The sequence below is a fragment of the Eriocheir sinensis genome, chromosome 4, assembly GCF_024679095.1.
Source record: "Eriocheir sinensis breed Jianghai 21 chromosome 4, ASM2467909v1, whole genome shotgun sequence".
NCBI lineage: Eukaryota > Metazoa > Arthropoda > Malacostraca > Decapoda > Varunidae > Eriocheir > Eriocheir sinensis.
The window spans coordinates 26,098,269-26,113,268 of record NC_066512.1 but is presented as its reverse complement, the minus strand read 5'-3'; the positions used below and the strand labels follow the sequence as shown (position 1 = coordinate 26,113,268).

The 15,000-nt window shown below is 41.6% G+C and overlaps 1 protein-coding gene across 2 annotated transcripts in view; it reads left to right on the top strand.

Moving 5' to 3' along the window:
• Window positions 1-15,000, top strand: part of LOC126981145 (hemicentin-2-like) — a 159,455-nt gene that overhangs the window by 136,339 nt on the left and 8,116 nt on the right. For both annotated transcript variants that reach the window (XM_050831870.1, XM_050831861.1), the window contains exons 4-6: window positions 3,467-3,628; window positions 13,035-13,169; window positions 14,810-15,000. The exon at window positions 14,810-15,000 is cut by the window's right edge and continues 26 nt beyond it. In XM_050831870.1, coding sequence (XP_050687827.1) covers window positions 3,467-3,628; window positions 13,035-13,169; window positions 14,810-15,000 — 488 coding nt within the window. The remainder of the gene's footprint in view (window positions 1-3,466; window positions 3,629-13,034; window positions 13,170-14,809) is intronic.

The following is a 15,000-nucleotide window of genomic DNA, read 5'->3' as shown; positions in this document are numbered from 1 at the left end:
GGGGGAAGAGGAGGAGGTGGAGGAAAAAGAGCAGCTGTCATGAACAAGAGGAGGGAAGGAGGGAGAGAGGTGGAGGGAAGGAGAGAGGGAGGGCGATGGACCAACATAAAACCACACGAGAAAGTGAGGAAAAGAAAATAATGATAAAAAAAAAAAACGTTCGCAAGATGAAGTGGGTGAAAGAGAACGAAGATAAAGAGAGGAAGAAATTTGGTGGAGGATAACGAGGAGTGGAAGGTTAACGAGAATGGCGATAGAGAGGAAACAGAAGAAGAGAAATGCTGAGAGAAAAGGAAAGAACAAGGAGGAAGAGGATAATTAGAGGAAAAAAAAGGAAAGAAATGAGAGATGAAAAGATAAAAACAGCCTGAACAAGAGAAGATAGGAATGGAAGCGAGAAATTAGATAAAAAGAAGAGAAAGAAAAATGCTGAGAAAAAGGAAAGAAAAAGGAAGAAGAGGATAATTAGAGGGAAGAAAGGAAAGAAATGAGAGATGAAAAAAGCAAGACAAAAACAGACTGAATAAGAGAAGATAGGAATGGAAGCGAGAAATTAGATAAAAGAAGAGAAAGAAAAATGCTGAGAAAAAGGAAAGAACAAGGAAGAAGCGGATAATTAGAGGAAAAAAAGGAAAGAAAAGAGAGATCAAAGAAATGAATACAAAAACAGACTGAACAAGAGAAGATAGGAATGGAAGCGAGAAATTAGAAAAAGAAGAGAGAGACAAAGAGAAAAAAATAAGAATAAAAAACGGAATGAACTGAGAAGAGAAACAAAGAAAAAAAGGGAAGAAAAGGAAGAGAAAAGGGAGAAAAATGTAAAAAAAAATAAAAATTGGAATGATAGTGAACAGGAGAAGATGACAACAATTAAAGAGAGAAATAGAGAAAAAAAAGTATAGCTAAAAATTGTAATAGAAAAAGAAACAAAGAAAGAAGGAAAGATAAATATAATAAACAACTAAATAAAGAGAAAGGTGCAATAGATAGAAAGCATGAGACAGAGAATATTAGAAGAAAAAAGGAACATAGCAATTGATGATAAGGAAGAATAGAGGAGATGAAGAAACAAATAGAAGAAGAGAGAGAAAAGAAGAAAAAGAAGGGAATGGTAGGAAAGAGAAGGAGGAAAAAATGAAAAGAAGAAAAAGAAGGGAATGGTAGGACAGAGGAGGAAAAAAATATGGTAACTTGAGAAGAAAGAAGGAAAAAAAACAGCAAAATGGGAAAAGAAGAGGAATGCAAGACAACAAAAGAAAATAGGAAAAAGACGTAAGAGAATTAGAAAGGAAACGGAAAAAGGAAAAAAAAGAGATAACAAAATAAACCACAAAAAACTAACGAAACAAGAGAGGAAGGAAATGAAAAGAAAAAGGAGAGAAAGACTAAAACAAAGACAAGGAGAAGAAAATAAGAAAAAAAGAACGGATTGCAAGTGGAAATAAAGTTGTCAAAAAGCGAAAAAGGAAACACCAGAACAAACAAAGCGAATGGAGAAGAGAGGAGGAGAAGACAGCGAAAAGGAAGGGAAAAGAAAATATGAAAAGAAAAAGGAATAAGATGCAAGGATACAAAATTAGATAACCAGAGGGAGAGAGAGAGAAACAAAAGAAAGAAGAAAACAAGAGAAAGAGAAACAGATAACAGAGCTCAGCGAAAACGAAAAGAAAAAGGGAGGAGGAGGAGAAGGAGGAGGAGGAGGAGGAGGACGGCGACGACGAGGAGGAGAGAAAAGACAGATAAAACAAGAGAAAGAGAAGCAGAGAGATAATAGAGAAAAGCAAACACAAGGAAGAGAAGAAGAAGGAGGAGGAGGAGGAGGAGGAGGAGGAGAAAGGACACACAGGGAAGACAGACAGACAGACAGACACGTATCATATTTGCATTGTCACTCCTCGTTACCTTCCAACACACACACACACACACACACACACACACACACACACACACACACACACACACACACACACACACACACCTGCTTGGAATATGTGGGCAGGTGTTCTCTTGCCCACACTTGATTGTTCTTCTCACACCTGCGTCACACACCTGTTGGAAGAATTAGCAGGTGTTAGAAGCATAGTTTTTTTATTATTATTATTATTATTATTATTATTATTATTATTATTATTATTATTATTATCAGTAGTAGTAGTAATAGTAATAGTGCCGTAGATATTCGTCTTTCTGCAAACAAAAAATAACAAAAATAATTAAGAGAGAGAGAGAGAGAGAGAGAGAGAGAGAGAGAGAGAGAGAGAGAGAGAGAGAGAGAGAGAGAGTGTGCCACAGCTTGCATCTAAACCCCCAGCATCACCACCTCCTCCTCCTCCTCCTCCTCCTCCCCCTCCTCATTTTCCTCTTCATCGTTCCCTTCCTCATAAATATTTTCTTACACTAATTGTTTACTTGGCAACATTATAAAACACGACGTCCTCTTCCTCCTCTTCTTCCTCTTCCTCTTCCACCACCACCTCCTCCTCCTCCTCCTTCAAGTTATGTCTCTTCTTGTTTCTCTTAAAGGAAAATCTTGTAGCTTGTTTTTTCCTTCTTCTTTTCTCCCTCCCTCCATCTCTCTTCAACCTTTCCTCAATTCCATCCTTCTTTCCTTCCTTTCTTCATCTTCTCTCCTCCTCCTCAACCAAAAACTTTTAACATAACCCTTCCATCCCTCCTTCTCCTTTACCACAGAACTCTTCCTCCTCCTCCTCCTCCTCCTTCTCCTCTTAAAGCAAAACTTCCTAACCTGGTCTCCCTTTCCCTTGGGTTCATATCTAGACTGCCTCTGTCCTTCCCCCCTCTTCTTCTTCTTCCTCTTTTATCCCTTTTTTATCTTGCTCTTGTTTTTTGCTTTTCTTTTCCTTCTAATCCTATTTCTCGTTTTTTCCTACTCCACTTCTTTCTCTGGTATATTTCCAGTTCCTTTCCTTGCTTCCTTCTGTCCCTTTTCCTTCTTCCTCTTCGTCACATTTGTCTTCTTTTTGTCCTCCTTCCCTGTTCCTGTCATTTTCTTCCTATATTTGCTTGTTTTATAAGAAGAATGATGGTGAACTTGTCTATCATAACGTGTTCCCTTCTCTCCTTCTCAACACATTTTCTTTCTTCCCTTCTTGAATTTGGATCTTCTTCTTCTGGAGTTTGGATTGTATTCCCTGTGTTTGCGTGTTCCTTCTCTTCTAATTTATCTTTCAGCATCCCCTTTTTTCCATCTCTTCCCTTCTTTATCTTGTTTTCTTTTGTTTTTATTGTTCTTTTTCTATCCACTTTTATTCACTCTTCCTTCTTCTTCTATCGATTACCACCACTTGTACCCCCATCATCATCATCAACCTTCCATCACCACCACCACCATCACTATAACCACAACTAAAACTACCTCCCCACCACCACCACCATAACTGAGCCCTTACCCAAACCACCACAACAAGCAACACTAACACCCTTTCACTTATCCTTCCCTCTTTAGGTCTCATGGTTCAGGCGTCGGGACTGGCACATTCTGACCACCGGCATCTTCACCTACACCAACGACGCGCGCTTCAGTGTCCTGCACCCCGAGGAGACGGAGGACTGGACGCTGCAGGTCAAGTACACGACGAGGCGAGACAATGGGACCTACGAGTGTCAGGTGAGCCGGGCGAGGTGGAGGGGAAGGGAGACAGGTGTGTGGGAGGGTGTAGGGAGCAGCGGGGGAAGAAAGACAAAGAACAATAAAAACAAGACAAAACAAGATAAAGAAGGAAAGAGATGGAAAAAAGGGGATGTTGAAAGAGAAATGAGAAAAGAAGAAAGATGAAAACGCATGGAATAAAACAAGCAAATATAGGAAGAAAATGACAGGAAAAGGAAGGAAGAAGGACGAAAAGGAAACAAAGGAGAGATGATGATAGAAAGACAGGAATTGAAGATTGAGACGGGTGGGGGACAGGAGGAGAAGGGAGACCATGAAAGAGAAGGGAAGCAAACGAATGGGGGAGACAGGTGAGGGGAGACAGGGAGAAATGTGCAGTGTGTGTATGTGTATGGGGGGGGGGGGGACGGAGACAGAGGTAGGGAGGGAGAAGAAAGACAAGTGTAAAGTGAAAAGTGAAAAGTCAAGCACATGACGGGGCGAGACAGCGGAACCTACGAGTGTCAGGTGAGGCGGGCGACAGGTAGGAAGGGGAGGGGGAGGAAGACGGATGTAGGAAATGGAGAAAAATAGGTGAGGGGTGAAGTTGGGGGTGGAAAACAAGAGACAGGTGATGAAGTGGGAAGTACGAAATAGGTGAAGAGAGTGAAGGAGAGGAAGATTTAAGTAGAAGACAAAAAAAAAGAGGCGGAAACGAAAATATGTGTGAAAAAGAGCGAAATTGGACTGGCGATAAAAAGGGAAACAGAAGATAGTTGAAGGACAGTGACATAGGTAGAGGCAGACAAGATGTTAGTGAAGAATAAGGAGACAGAAAATAATGGCGAGGATAAAAAAAAAAAGTATGGTGAAAAAGGAGCAAGGTGTATACTAATTAACCCCTTGAGAAAACAACACGCCCCGCAAGTCTCAGGTGAAACGAAATAAAGTAGAACAGACCAGGTAACGTTATCCGGCTGAACAGGTAAAGACGAAAGAAGAACACCTGGGCAGCCCACACGCGCCAGGTATAAGGGACAGGTAAAGCTTAGGTTAGATTAGGTTAACAGGGGATGAGGATCAAAGCTGGACACCTGAACCTACACTTGTCAGGTGAGAGGAACAAGTGAGGGAGAGAGATGAATATGAGAAGCTTAAATGGCAGGTGAAGAGGAGAAATGACGAAAGTGTGGAGATTGGCAGGTAGAAGTGTCCCCAGGCAGATGTGATGTGGGAATACCTACAGGAGGAATAAAGACTATTTGAAGTGGGGGTAAATTGACAGGTAGAGAAAGGGCAGGTGAGATGGCAGGTGATGAAAAAGGGTACTCAGGTGTGATGATTTGCAGGTAGAAGTGTGTGGCCAGGTAGACGATGTGGGAATACCGACACGTAGAGTAAAGGTAACCAAAGGCGACAGGTGATAAAATAGAGGTAACTGGAAATGGCAGGTGAGAAAAGAAAGGAGAAAAAAGTGAAAGGGGACGAGAATAGAGACTCAGGTGAGATGATTTGCAGGTAGATGCGTATACTCAAGTAAAATAAAGGTAACCAAAAGCGACAGGTGCTAAAATAGAGGTAACCGGAAATGGCAGGTGAGAAAAAAAGGAGAAAAAAGTGAAAAGTGACGAAAATAGGGACTCAGGTGTAGGGACTGTCAGGTAGAAACGTGTGCCCAGGTAGATGTGACGAGGAAATAAGAGGAAGAAAAGGAGGAAGAGGAAGAGAGAATAGATCACAAACAAATGTAAAGAATGAAAGATAGATGATAGAAGAGCGCCAAGGATGGGTTAAGTAACAAAGACAATACCTACACGAGAAAATAAGGTAACCAAAAGCGACAGGTATCAAAACAAAGGTAACTAAAAATGGCAGATGAGAAAAAAAGCAGAAAGAAACTGAAGGCGTGGACACGAAAAAATATCTTGTGTGTGTGTAGCAGAAAATGACGAAGTGAAGTGTGCCTTAATACCCCGGCAAGAAGGAATAACGGTAATTAGATATGTCAGGCGGATTAAAATGGACAGGTAGAAGGGGCAGCTGTACATAGAGAGGATGGGAAGATTAAGTGGCGTCAAATGCATCGCTAAGAGGATTAGATTAAACATAAGAACATCCAGGAAGGAGGAGGGAAGGAGGAAGAGGAAACGGCTGAGGAGAACTGAAATGCATGAACAGATGAGAAGGAGAGGAGAGAGAGGAGTCAGGAAATGCCGGATAATTGTGTAGAATCAAAAGGGGAAGAGAAATTCATAAACAGAGGAGAAGGAGGAGAGATAAGGAGACGAGAGATGCCAGATGAATGTGTGTAGAAAGAGATGGGGAAGCAAAATACAAGAACAAAAGAGAACTAGAAGAATAGACAAGCCAGATAAATGTACGTAGAAGGAAGAGGAGAAATGAAACGCATAGACAGAACACAAGAAATAAACTAGAAATACCAGATGAGTGTGTAGAAAAAAAGATAGGGAAGCAAAATACAAGAACAAAAGAGAACCAGAAGAACAGACAAGCCAGATAAATGTACGTAGAAGGAAGGGGAGAAATGAAAAGCATAGACAGAACACAAGAAATAAACTAGAAAGACCAGATGAGTGTGTAGAAAAAAAGATAGGGAAGCGAAATGGAAAAAAAGAAAAGAAAGTAGAAGAATAGACAAGCCAGATAACTGCATGTAGAAGAAGAAGAAAGAGGAGAAGAGAAACACAAAAACAGAAGACAAGGAAGAAACTAGAAATGAAAGGTGAGTGAACGTAAAAGGAGACACGGTTAGAGAAATGCAATGAAGATAAAGAAAGAAGAAAGAAAATGGAAGAACAGTCATGCCAGATAATTGTGTGTATAGAAGCAAAGGAGAGGAGATCCGCATCAACATAAGACAAGAAAGAGACAAGAAACCCCTGATGAAAGTGTATAGCAGCAAGGGATCTTAAACCAATTCCACGAAAGACGAAGGGAAGATTGAGAGGAGGGAAGGGTCGGAGAGAGGGAAGGCAGGGAGGAAGCGAAGGAGAGGGGGGGACCCAGAGATAATAGACACTGGTAAAGGTGGAAGGGTAAAGGCGAGGGAAGGACTAAGTGATCTCCGTCCATTCTCATCAGCAGGTGAAATGAAGGTAAGAAGAAGCGACAGGTAAATGTGTAAAGCAGGATGAGAGAGCTTAAGCCAATTCCAGGTAAGACAAGGGAAGGTCGAGAGGGGGAACAGACAGGTAGGAAGGCAGGTAAAGGCGGGCGATCGGCTGGGTGATGTCTGTTTATGTACCTGAGATGGCGGGAGGGTCAAGGTGGATGTTAATGTCAGGTGTGTGGTGGGATGGGGGGAAAGGGGGGGGGGGTAGATGACAGGTATGTTATGGTGGTGGTGGTGGTGATGGTGGACACAGTAAGGTTAAATTAATAAGAAGAGATAGATAAGAGAACGAGAAGGAGGAGGAGGAGAATAGAATATGGAGGAGGGAAGAGGGGAAGAGGGGATGGTGGTAATGGTGATGATAGTGATATGTTGCTGTAATTGAAAAAACATTAATAAAGAGTAATAAGAAGAGAGAAAGGAAGAGAAGGAGGAAGAGGAGAGTAGAAGATGGGGGAGGGAAGAGGGGAAGAGAGGGGATGGTGGTAATGGTGATGATTGTGATATGTTGCTGTAATTTGACAAACATTAATAAAGAGTAATAAGAAGAGAGAAAAAGGAAGAGGAGGAGGAGAATATCAGAAAACGGACTAAAAATAAATGTAAAAAAAAAAAAGGAAAATGATTAAAGAACGCTACGTGAAGGTAAAGTAACAAAGACAATGTGTGAATAACAAAAGGAAGAATAAGGAGGAAAGGAAGAAGAGGAGTACAAACAGGAGGAAAAGGAGGAGGAGGAGGAGGAGGAGGAGGAGCGTATTAGAAGAGGAGGAGGAGGAGGAGCGTATTAGAAGAGGAGGAGGAGGAGGAGGAATAGGAATAGGAGGAACAAATTAAAGAAGAGGAAGAGGAGGAGGAGGAGGAGGAGGAGGATGTAGAGCAAGATTACTAAATTCGCGAGAGGATGCAACAGTATTTACCGGATTAGAGAGAGAGAGAGAGAGAGAGAGAGAGAGAGACCTGGCTAATGACTTAACAAAAGCACCTCTCTCTCTCTCTCTCTCTCTCTCTCTCTCTGTATATGTTAAAGGTTAATTACTTGCAAAGGCGTGTGCGTATCTGTGTTTGTGTATGTATGTATGTATGTATGTATGTATGTATGTGTTAGTAAGTACTGCAGGTAAATTATATAAAGGTGCACCGGATACATAATTAGCACAGGTGTGGGTAGCGAAGGAAAGGTGAATGCATAATTACGGGAGGGTGAGTTGGTAAAAAAATCGGATCATACCTTCGTGTCCGTAATTAGTGGCACAGGTAGAATTAGTAAAGGTGATTATGACGGGTAGGGGATGTAGCGAGGAGGTGGAAGGAAAGGAAGAGTGAAAGGTAGAAGCGATGAATAGAGTGAATGGAAGGAGGAATTAAATGAGCAATATGAAAACTGGGGAGAAATGAAAATAATAACAAAAGTGAAATTGGCGAGCGTAAGAAAGAAATGGAAGGTATAAATAAATGAATACCTGGCGTGTAGAAAATGCAAGGAAGAAAGGAGAAAAGAGAGGAGAAAAGAATGTATAACTATTGACTTTTACGAATGAAAGAAGAAGTGAAAGGAATGAATGAGGAGTGAAAAGTAGAAATGGAAAGTGAAAGAAATGAAAGGAAGAAACGAAGGAGTTAGAAAATGTACATCTGGCGAGGAGAATGATTGAAAGGAAGAAGGAATAAGAGTAAGAAAATTATACATAGTGAATGGAATGAATAAAAATAAAGAGGAATGAAAGAAGGAAACAATATATAACTAGCAATAATATACGAAGGAGAAGTGAAATACAGATCTAGATAACGTAAGGAGAGGGGAAAAGAACGATTGTAAATAAGGAAATCAGGAAAAAAAAAAAGGAGAGAGGAATGTTTAACTACAGAGTGAAAGGAATGAGAAGAGGAAAGAAAAGACATACACAAAAAAAGATGCAAAACTCGTGGGAAGTTGATGGAATAACTTATGTAGAACTGTCAAGGGAAATGAAAAAAACGTTGGGGGTTGAGAAATGTACGAGACAAGTGTAAAAACTGAAAGAATGAAGAGCGACTGACACATAGAGCTGGTGTGTTGAATGAATGGAAGGAGGAATAAAAGGAGATAAAAAAATGTGTGCAAGGAAAATGAAAAATAAAAATAGAAAGGAGAAAAGAAAGCATAAGAAGCGACATTAGATAATTATAGGAGAAATGAAATGTGTATAACTAATCGGTGTGAGGAATGAAAGGAAAAAAAAGGAGATAAATATAAAAAAATGATTAGAATGTTCGGTAGAAATCACTTAAGAATCTATGAAAAATAAATTAATTGTATAGAACCAGAAGAAGAAGAAAGGAAGGAGTTAAATTAATAGTAAATAATCAGAATAGAAGATAAAACATGGAAATAAAAAAAGGATAAATAAGAGAAGTATAACAAAATAAATATGATAAATAAGATAAATAAATAAGAGAAAATATGAATAAGAGAAATAAGAGAATGGAATAAAAAAATGGAAATACGTGTAGAAACTTAATTAATTGGAAAGAACAATGACAGAAGTAAAGAAAGATGAAAGGTCATTAGAATCTACGGTGAGGATAATTAATAGCATATAATAGAGAGTAAGTAATGAATGGAATTAATGAATGAAATCTAAAACAATGAATGGGGATTACTACGTCCATAGACATTAGCAATTAGTGGAATTAATATTTAAACAAAGGAACAAAAGATACAAGAGTGCCATTTTTTTCCCCTTTTTTGTGTGTAAAGGTTAAAATGTAATGAAGGTTGGTATTTTTTTTTTTTTTTGCTTTATTTTTTTGAGAGGGTTAAATATAGATGTACTTTACTCTCTCTCTCTCTCTCTCTCTCTCTCTCTCTCTCTCTCTACTTTTCCTACTCAAATCTCTCTCTCTTCTTCTCTCTTCTCTTTCTTTTCTTTCCCTTTTACTTTTTCATTCTCCTTATTTCTTTCTTGTCCTTTTTCTCTTTCTTTTTTTCTTTGTCTCTTCCTCTATCTTTCTCTTCCCATTCTCTTTCCCCTTTTTGTTTTTGTTTTGTTCTCTTTCACTGTCTTCCTCTTCCTCTTCTTCTTCCTCCTCCTCTTCTCTTACTTCTCTTCTCTTCCTCCTCTTCTCTAACTCCTCTTCTCTAACTCCTCTTCTTCCTCTTCTCTTCCTCCTCTTCTCTTACTTCTCTTCTCTTCTTCCTCTTCTCTTCCTCCTCTTACTTCTCTTCTCTTCCTCCTCTTCTCTTACTTCTCTTCTCTTCTTCCTCTTCTCTTCCTCCTCTTACTTCTCTTCTCTTACTCCTCTTACTTCTCCCCTCTTACTCCTCTTCCTCTTACTTCTCTTCCTCCTTTTCTCTTACTCCTCTTCTCTTCCTCCTCTTCTCCTCCTCCTCTTCTCTTACTCCTCTTCTCGTACTCCTCCTCCTCCTCCTCCTCCTCCTCCTCACTTCTAAATAACAAAACCAAGCCAATTAACGCTTCTCTCAGCTGGATACTTTTGGCACACCACTCCTTGCCTTCACCTCTAAATAAAATTACTCAATAACACGCACAAGTTCATGCTCTCACGCACTCTCTTACTCACCCACTCACTCACGTATTCACTCATTCACTCACTCTAACTCTCTCATACTAATCTTGTTTATATTCTCATTTCATGGTTTTCTAATGCCCATGAAAGATTTGTATCCATGGTGGGTTTTTATTAGTATCAATATCTTTCCTAGTTCATCTCCTTCTCTTCCCAATTCTCCTCCTTTTCTGCAACGTCTTCTTTCTCTTCTTGCCTTCTTTCACACTCACCCACACACTCACTCACTCACGTACTCACTCTCTAACTCGTCATGTTCTTATTTTGCTCCGGTGGTCATCTCAAATCTTCCTCCAGAAACATGTCCAACGTTATTTTTTTATACTTTCATTTTCCCTTCTTTTTTTTTACCTTTCTTTCTCTCTTCTCCGTATCATCTTCCTTTTCCTTACGCCACATATTATAGTTCTTTATCTCTTCTTCCATTTTTTTCTTAATATTTTCTCTTGTTCTTGTTCTTTCTTCTTCTCTTTTCTTCTTTCTTTCTCTCTTTATTTCCACTCTCTTGGTTTTCTGCCGGTGATATATTTTTTCTTACTTCTTTGCTCTCCACCTCTGCTTCTTTTACCTCCTCCTCCTCCTCCTCCTCCTCCTCCTCCTCCTCCTCCTGCAGAACCTAAGTCTTCTCTCTTATTGTCTCAAATGGTCGCTTGAGAAGAGTTAGGAAGGTCGGCAGCAAGATGTTATGTCGGGACTGCCCTCTCTCTCTCTCTGCAGTGCACTTTCAATGTTGTGGAAAGAAAACTTAAACATGACTCACAACTTGCTTCGCTGCCAACTCTCTCTCTCTCTCTCTCTCTCTCTCTCTCTCTCTCTCTCTCCCTGGTTCCTCCTCCTCCTCCTCCTCCTCCTCCTCCTCCTTCTCCTCCTTATCAAAGTGTTTAAAATGTTCAAGGGATTCGACAGCGTTAATGTTCATGATTATTTTAGTCTCAATCAAGCGTAACAAGAAACAATGGATACAAAATAACGAGGAAGCGTTTCAACTCAAATGTACCAAAACACTTCATCTTCAACCGTGTCATCAATGTATGGAATGGTCTGCCTCAAAACGTCGTCGAAAGTGAAACTATTTGCACGTTCAAAAACCGACTAGACAAATATTTAGAAGCTAACCCGAACATCCACTATTTTGCTCCGGTCTAACAGAAAGTAGTGTTAGCTTAGTTGTATGATCTTCCTTCTGTCCATGTAAAATTCCATTGTAGTTTTTCTATACTACATGCCCGGCATGGTATTCTTCCTTTTCATGCCAGCCTCGGCTGGAGGGACTGGTGGGAGGGGAGGAGCCTTCGCCTTTGCTGTCCTGTGTCTCTGACTCGTAGATTAGAGTAGATGGTAGCAACAACAAACAGCCTAGTTAGGACCAAGAGGTCTGTTGCTGTTTGCTTTTCCTTTGTACTCCTCCTCCTCCTCCTCCTCTCACGGAACATGACCTCAGGGAGTCTTTAAATCATTTAGATAAATTATTCCAGTCTCAGTTTTCTGCCGGTGGCTTGATTTATTGTGTGTGTGTGTGTGTGTGTTTGTGTGTGTGTGTGTGTTCTCTTTGACCACTGTGTGTGTGTGGATAAATGAGGGCCTTTTATGTATGTATGTATGTATGTATGTATGTATGTATGTATGTATGTATGTATGAACGAATGAATGTAAAAAATCATGTTTGTGTAAGAGAGTGTATGCAAAAGATTAAAGTAAATACAATGAGAGAATAAATCATAGCAATAGTAATAATGACAAAAATAAATAACAATAATAACACCACAATAATAGTAACGATAATGAATACGAGATTACTGAGGGAAAGCTGCGCAACCGGGCCGCTGAAAATTCATGTATCGTGGAAATGGACAAAACGCCGCGGAAATTAAATAAAACTTAGGGAGAAACAATTGGAGTCGAGCGGGACCCCAAACACGTACAAAATGCATGAGTGTCTGTGTGTTAAAAATAATTCATGAGTGTGTGTGTGTGTGCGTGTGCGTGTGTGTGTGTGTGTGTGTGCGTGCGTGTGTGTGTGTGTGTGTGTGTTTTCGTTTGCCGTGAATTAGGAAGAGAAAGATGATGAAAAAGAAGAGGAGGAGGAGGAAAGGGGAGGAGGAGAAGCAGGAATAAAAACAGCATATAATCTTTTCTTTGTTTAGCTTTTGGACGGAATGGATAAAAAGAAGGAAGCAAAATGGAGAAAAGACAACAAAGGAGAAGAAAGAAATGCTATGCCGTCTCATACACACTGGCAGGGAGAGGAAGGGGAAGGGGAAGGCCTTGAACTGAGCCGTACCCTGGGAAATTATGTTCTGTGGAAGAGCTTACTTTAGGGGCGAGGAGATTTCACTTCAGTTATTAACCTCAGCAAATATTAACCTCCGACAAGATATGAAAACTAACCAAATTACAGTCTAACACACATTACGAGTAACCTAACATCTTCACACTGGGAGCAACAAACCACGGACACAAAATATACAGACCGAAAACTAACCTAAACACACGCCAGCTAAACTAACACTCACCTCTGCAAGTATAATTAAACCTTACATCTCTCATTAACCTAAGCAAACTAAAATCAAACCTCTCTGGCCGATTACATAACTTTACATAAACCAAACCGATTAAACCTACCACCAAATCTTCTTTCCTACCTCTTTCCCAGCCATGCACTAACTCTCCCTTACTCTCTCCAAGCTCTCCCCTAACTCTCCCTTCCCTCCTCTCCCTCAGCTGTCCACGGGCACGGGCGTTATCTCCCAGTTCGTGAATCTGTACGTGGTGGTGCCGCAAGCCTACATCCTGGGCAGCAAGGATTACCACGTCCAGCTGGGCTCTACCATCAAGCTCACCTGCGTCATTAAGCAGGTGAGGGGCGGACAGGTGAGGTGAGATGGAAACCGGTGGAGTGATGATGAAGCAGGAGGGGTGAGGATGAAATAGGTGAGGTGAGGATGGAGCAGGTGAGGTGGGGATGGTACAGGTGAAGGTGAGGGTAAAATAGGTGGGATGAAAATGAGACAGGTAAAGGTAAGGGTGAAACAGGTGGGATGAAGATGAAACAGGAGGGATGAAAGTGAAACAGGTGGGGTGACGATAATACGGGTCCGGCAAAGTAAGAGTGAAGCAGGTAATAGTGAGGATGAAACAGATAAATTGAGGATGAGGACAGGTGAATGGTGGCCTTAATAAGGTAAAAAGAAGGTGGGACTCAGGTACTTAAGGTCAGGTAGCCGAAAATGCAAAGAGGAAGGTACATCAAGTTTCCGGCTGAAGTAGTTAAGACTCACACCGTTTGACATGCCTAGGTGACCAAATGTTGTGAATGAGTTAAGTTATGATCTGTAAAAAGCAAGAAATATGAGCTGAATTTATAACACTGAACACTAATTATATAACACTAGCAAAATAAATAAAGTAAGGAGCGCTTTAATCCACCAAAACCTAAACATAACTTCACGATTATCAACTTGTATGAGACTAAATAAATTAAAGTGTAGCAAAGTTGGGAGCATACGCTATACCTGCTCGTGGCCCCAGTGTTCATATCCGTCGCACTAACCCTTGAGCCTGTGATGGATAAAAATTGAAGTTCCCCGTAAAAAAAAGAAAAAAGCAAAAACCATCCACAGAAAACGGGTAAGGGTTGGCTGGCATCGTGAATAGCTCTTAGGACTAAACTTACGAGTAGCGGACCAAGTTACGCGTTGCAGAGGGAAGACTTCTGAAGGGGTGAAGGAGTGTGGATGAAGGAGGGGAAGGGGAGGGGGGTGAAGTAAGGAGGCAGGGGGATTAGGGGGACAAGGTTAGTGTTTGAAGAGGCGTCAGGAAAGGCAGAAGTCAGCACGCGGGTCAAGCCAAGTCAGCAGCGACGGATGTAAAGGCGAATCAAAGTGAAGTCGGGTTAGTGAAGTTAGTGCTGAGTTAGGCGAAGTTAGGAAAGGAGGAGGAATAGGAGGTAAGAGGAGGGGGATCAGGAGCCAGGTGGAGGTAGGTGGTAGGAGGGGGATCAGGAGGAAGAGGAAGAGGAAGAGGGAGCATATGTTTGAGTTTAGCGTTAAATATGAAGCACAAAGTTAGGGGTACACAAACACGGGTACGAAACGCTTCAGAGCAAACACACACACACACACACACACACACACACACACACACACACACACACACACACACACACACACACAACCCCAAACACCCCATCCCTACCCCTACACACAACCCCCAATCCCCCCACACACAACCCCCCTTCCCCCCCCCACACACAACCCCAAACACGTCATCCCCCCCCGTACTCACAACCCCCCAATCCCCCCCATACACAACCCCAAACACCCCATCCCTACCTCTACACACAACCCCCAATCCCCCCACACACAAGACCCCTTAACACCTTACCCCCCAGACACACACAACCATTCCCCACAAACACCACCCATACCGCCCTATATAGCACACCACCCCAGTACTTACTAACCATATTCCTTCCTTCCCCACCACCCCCACCCCAGAGCCCCACGCCGCCCCAGTACGTGTTCTGGTACCACAACGACCACATGATCAACTACGACACTCGGCGCGGGGGCATCAACGTCACCACGGACACGGGACCCACCAAGACCGTGTCCAACCTGGTTATCACGGACGCCAGGCACCAGGACTCGGGGAACTACACCTGCAGCGCCTCCAACACGCAGGGCGC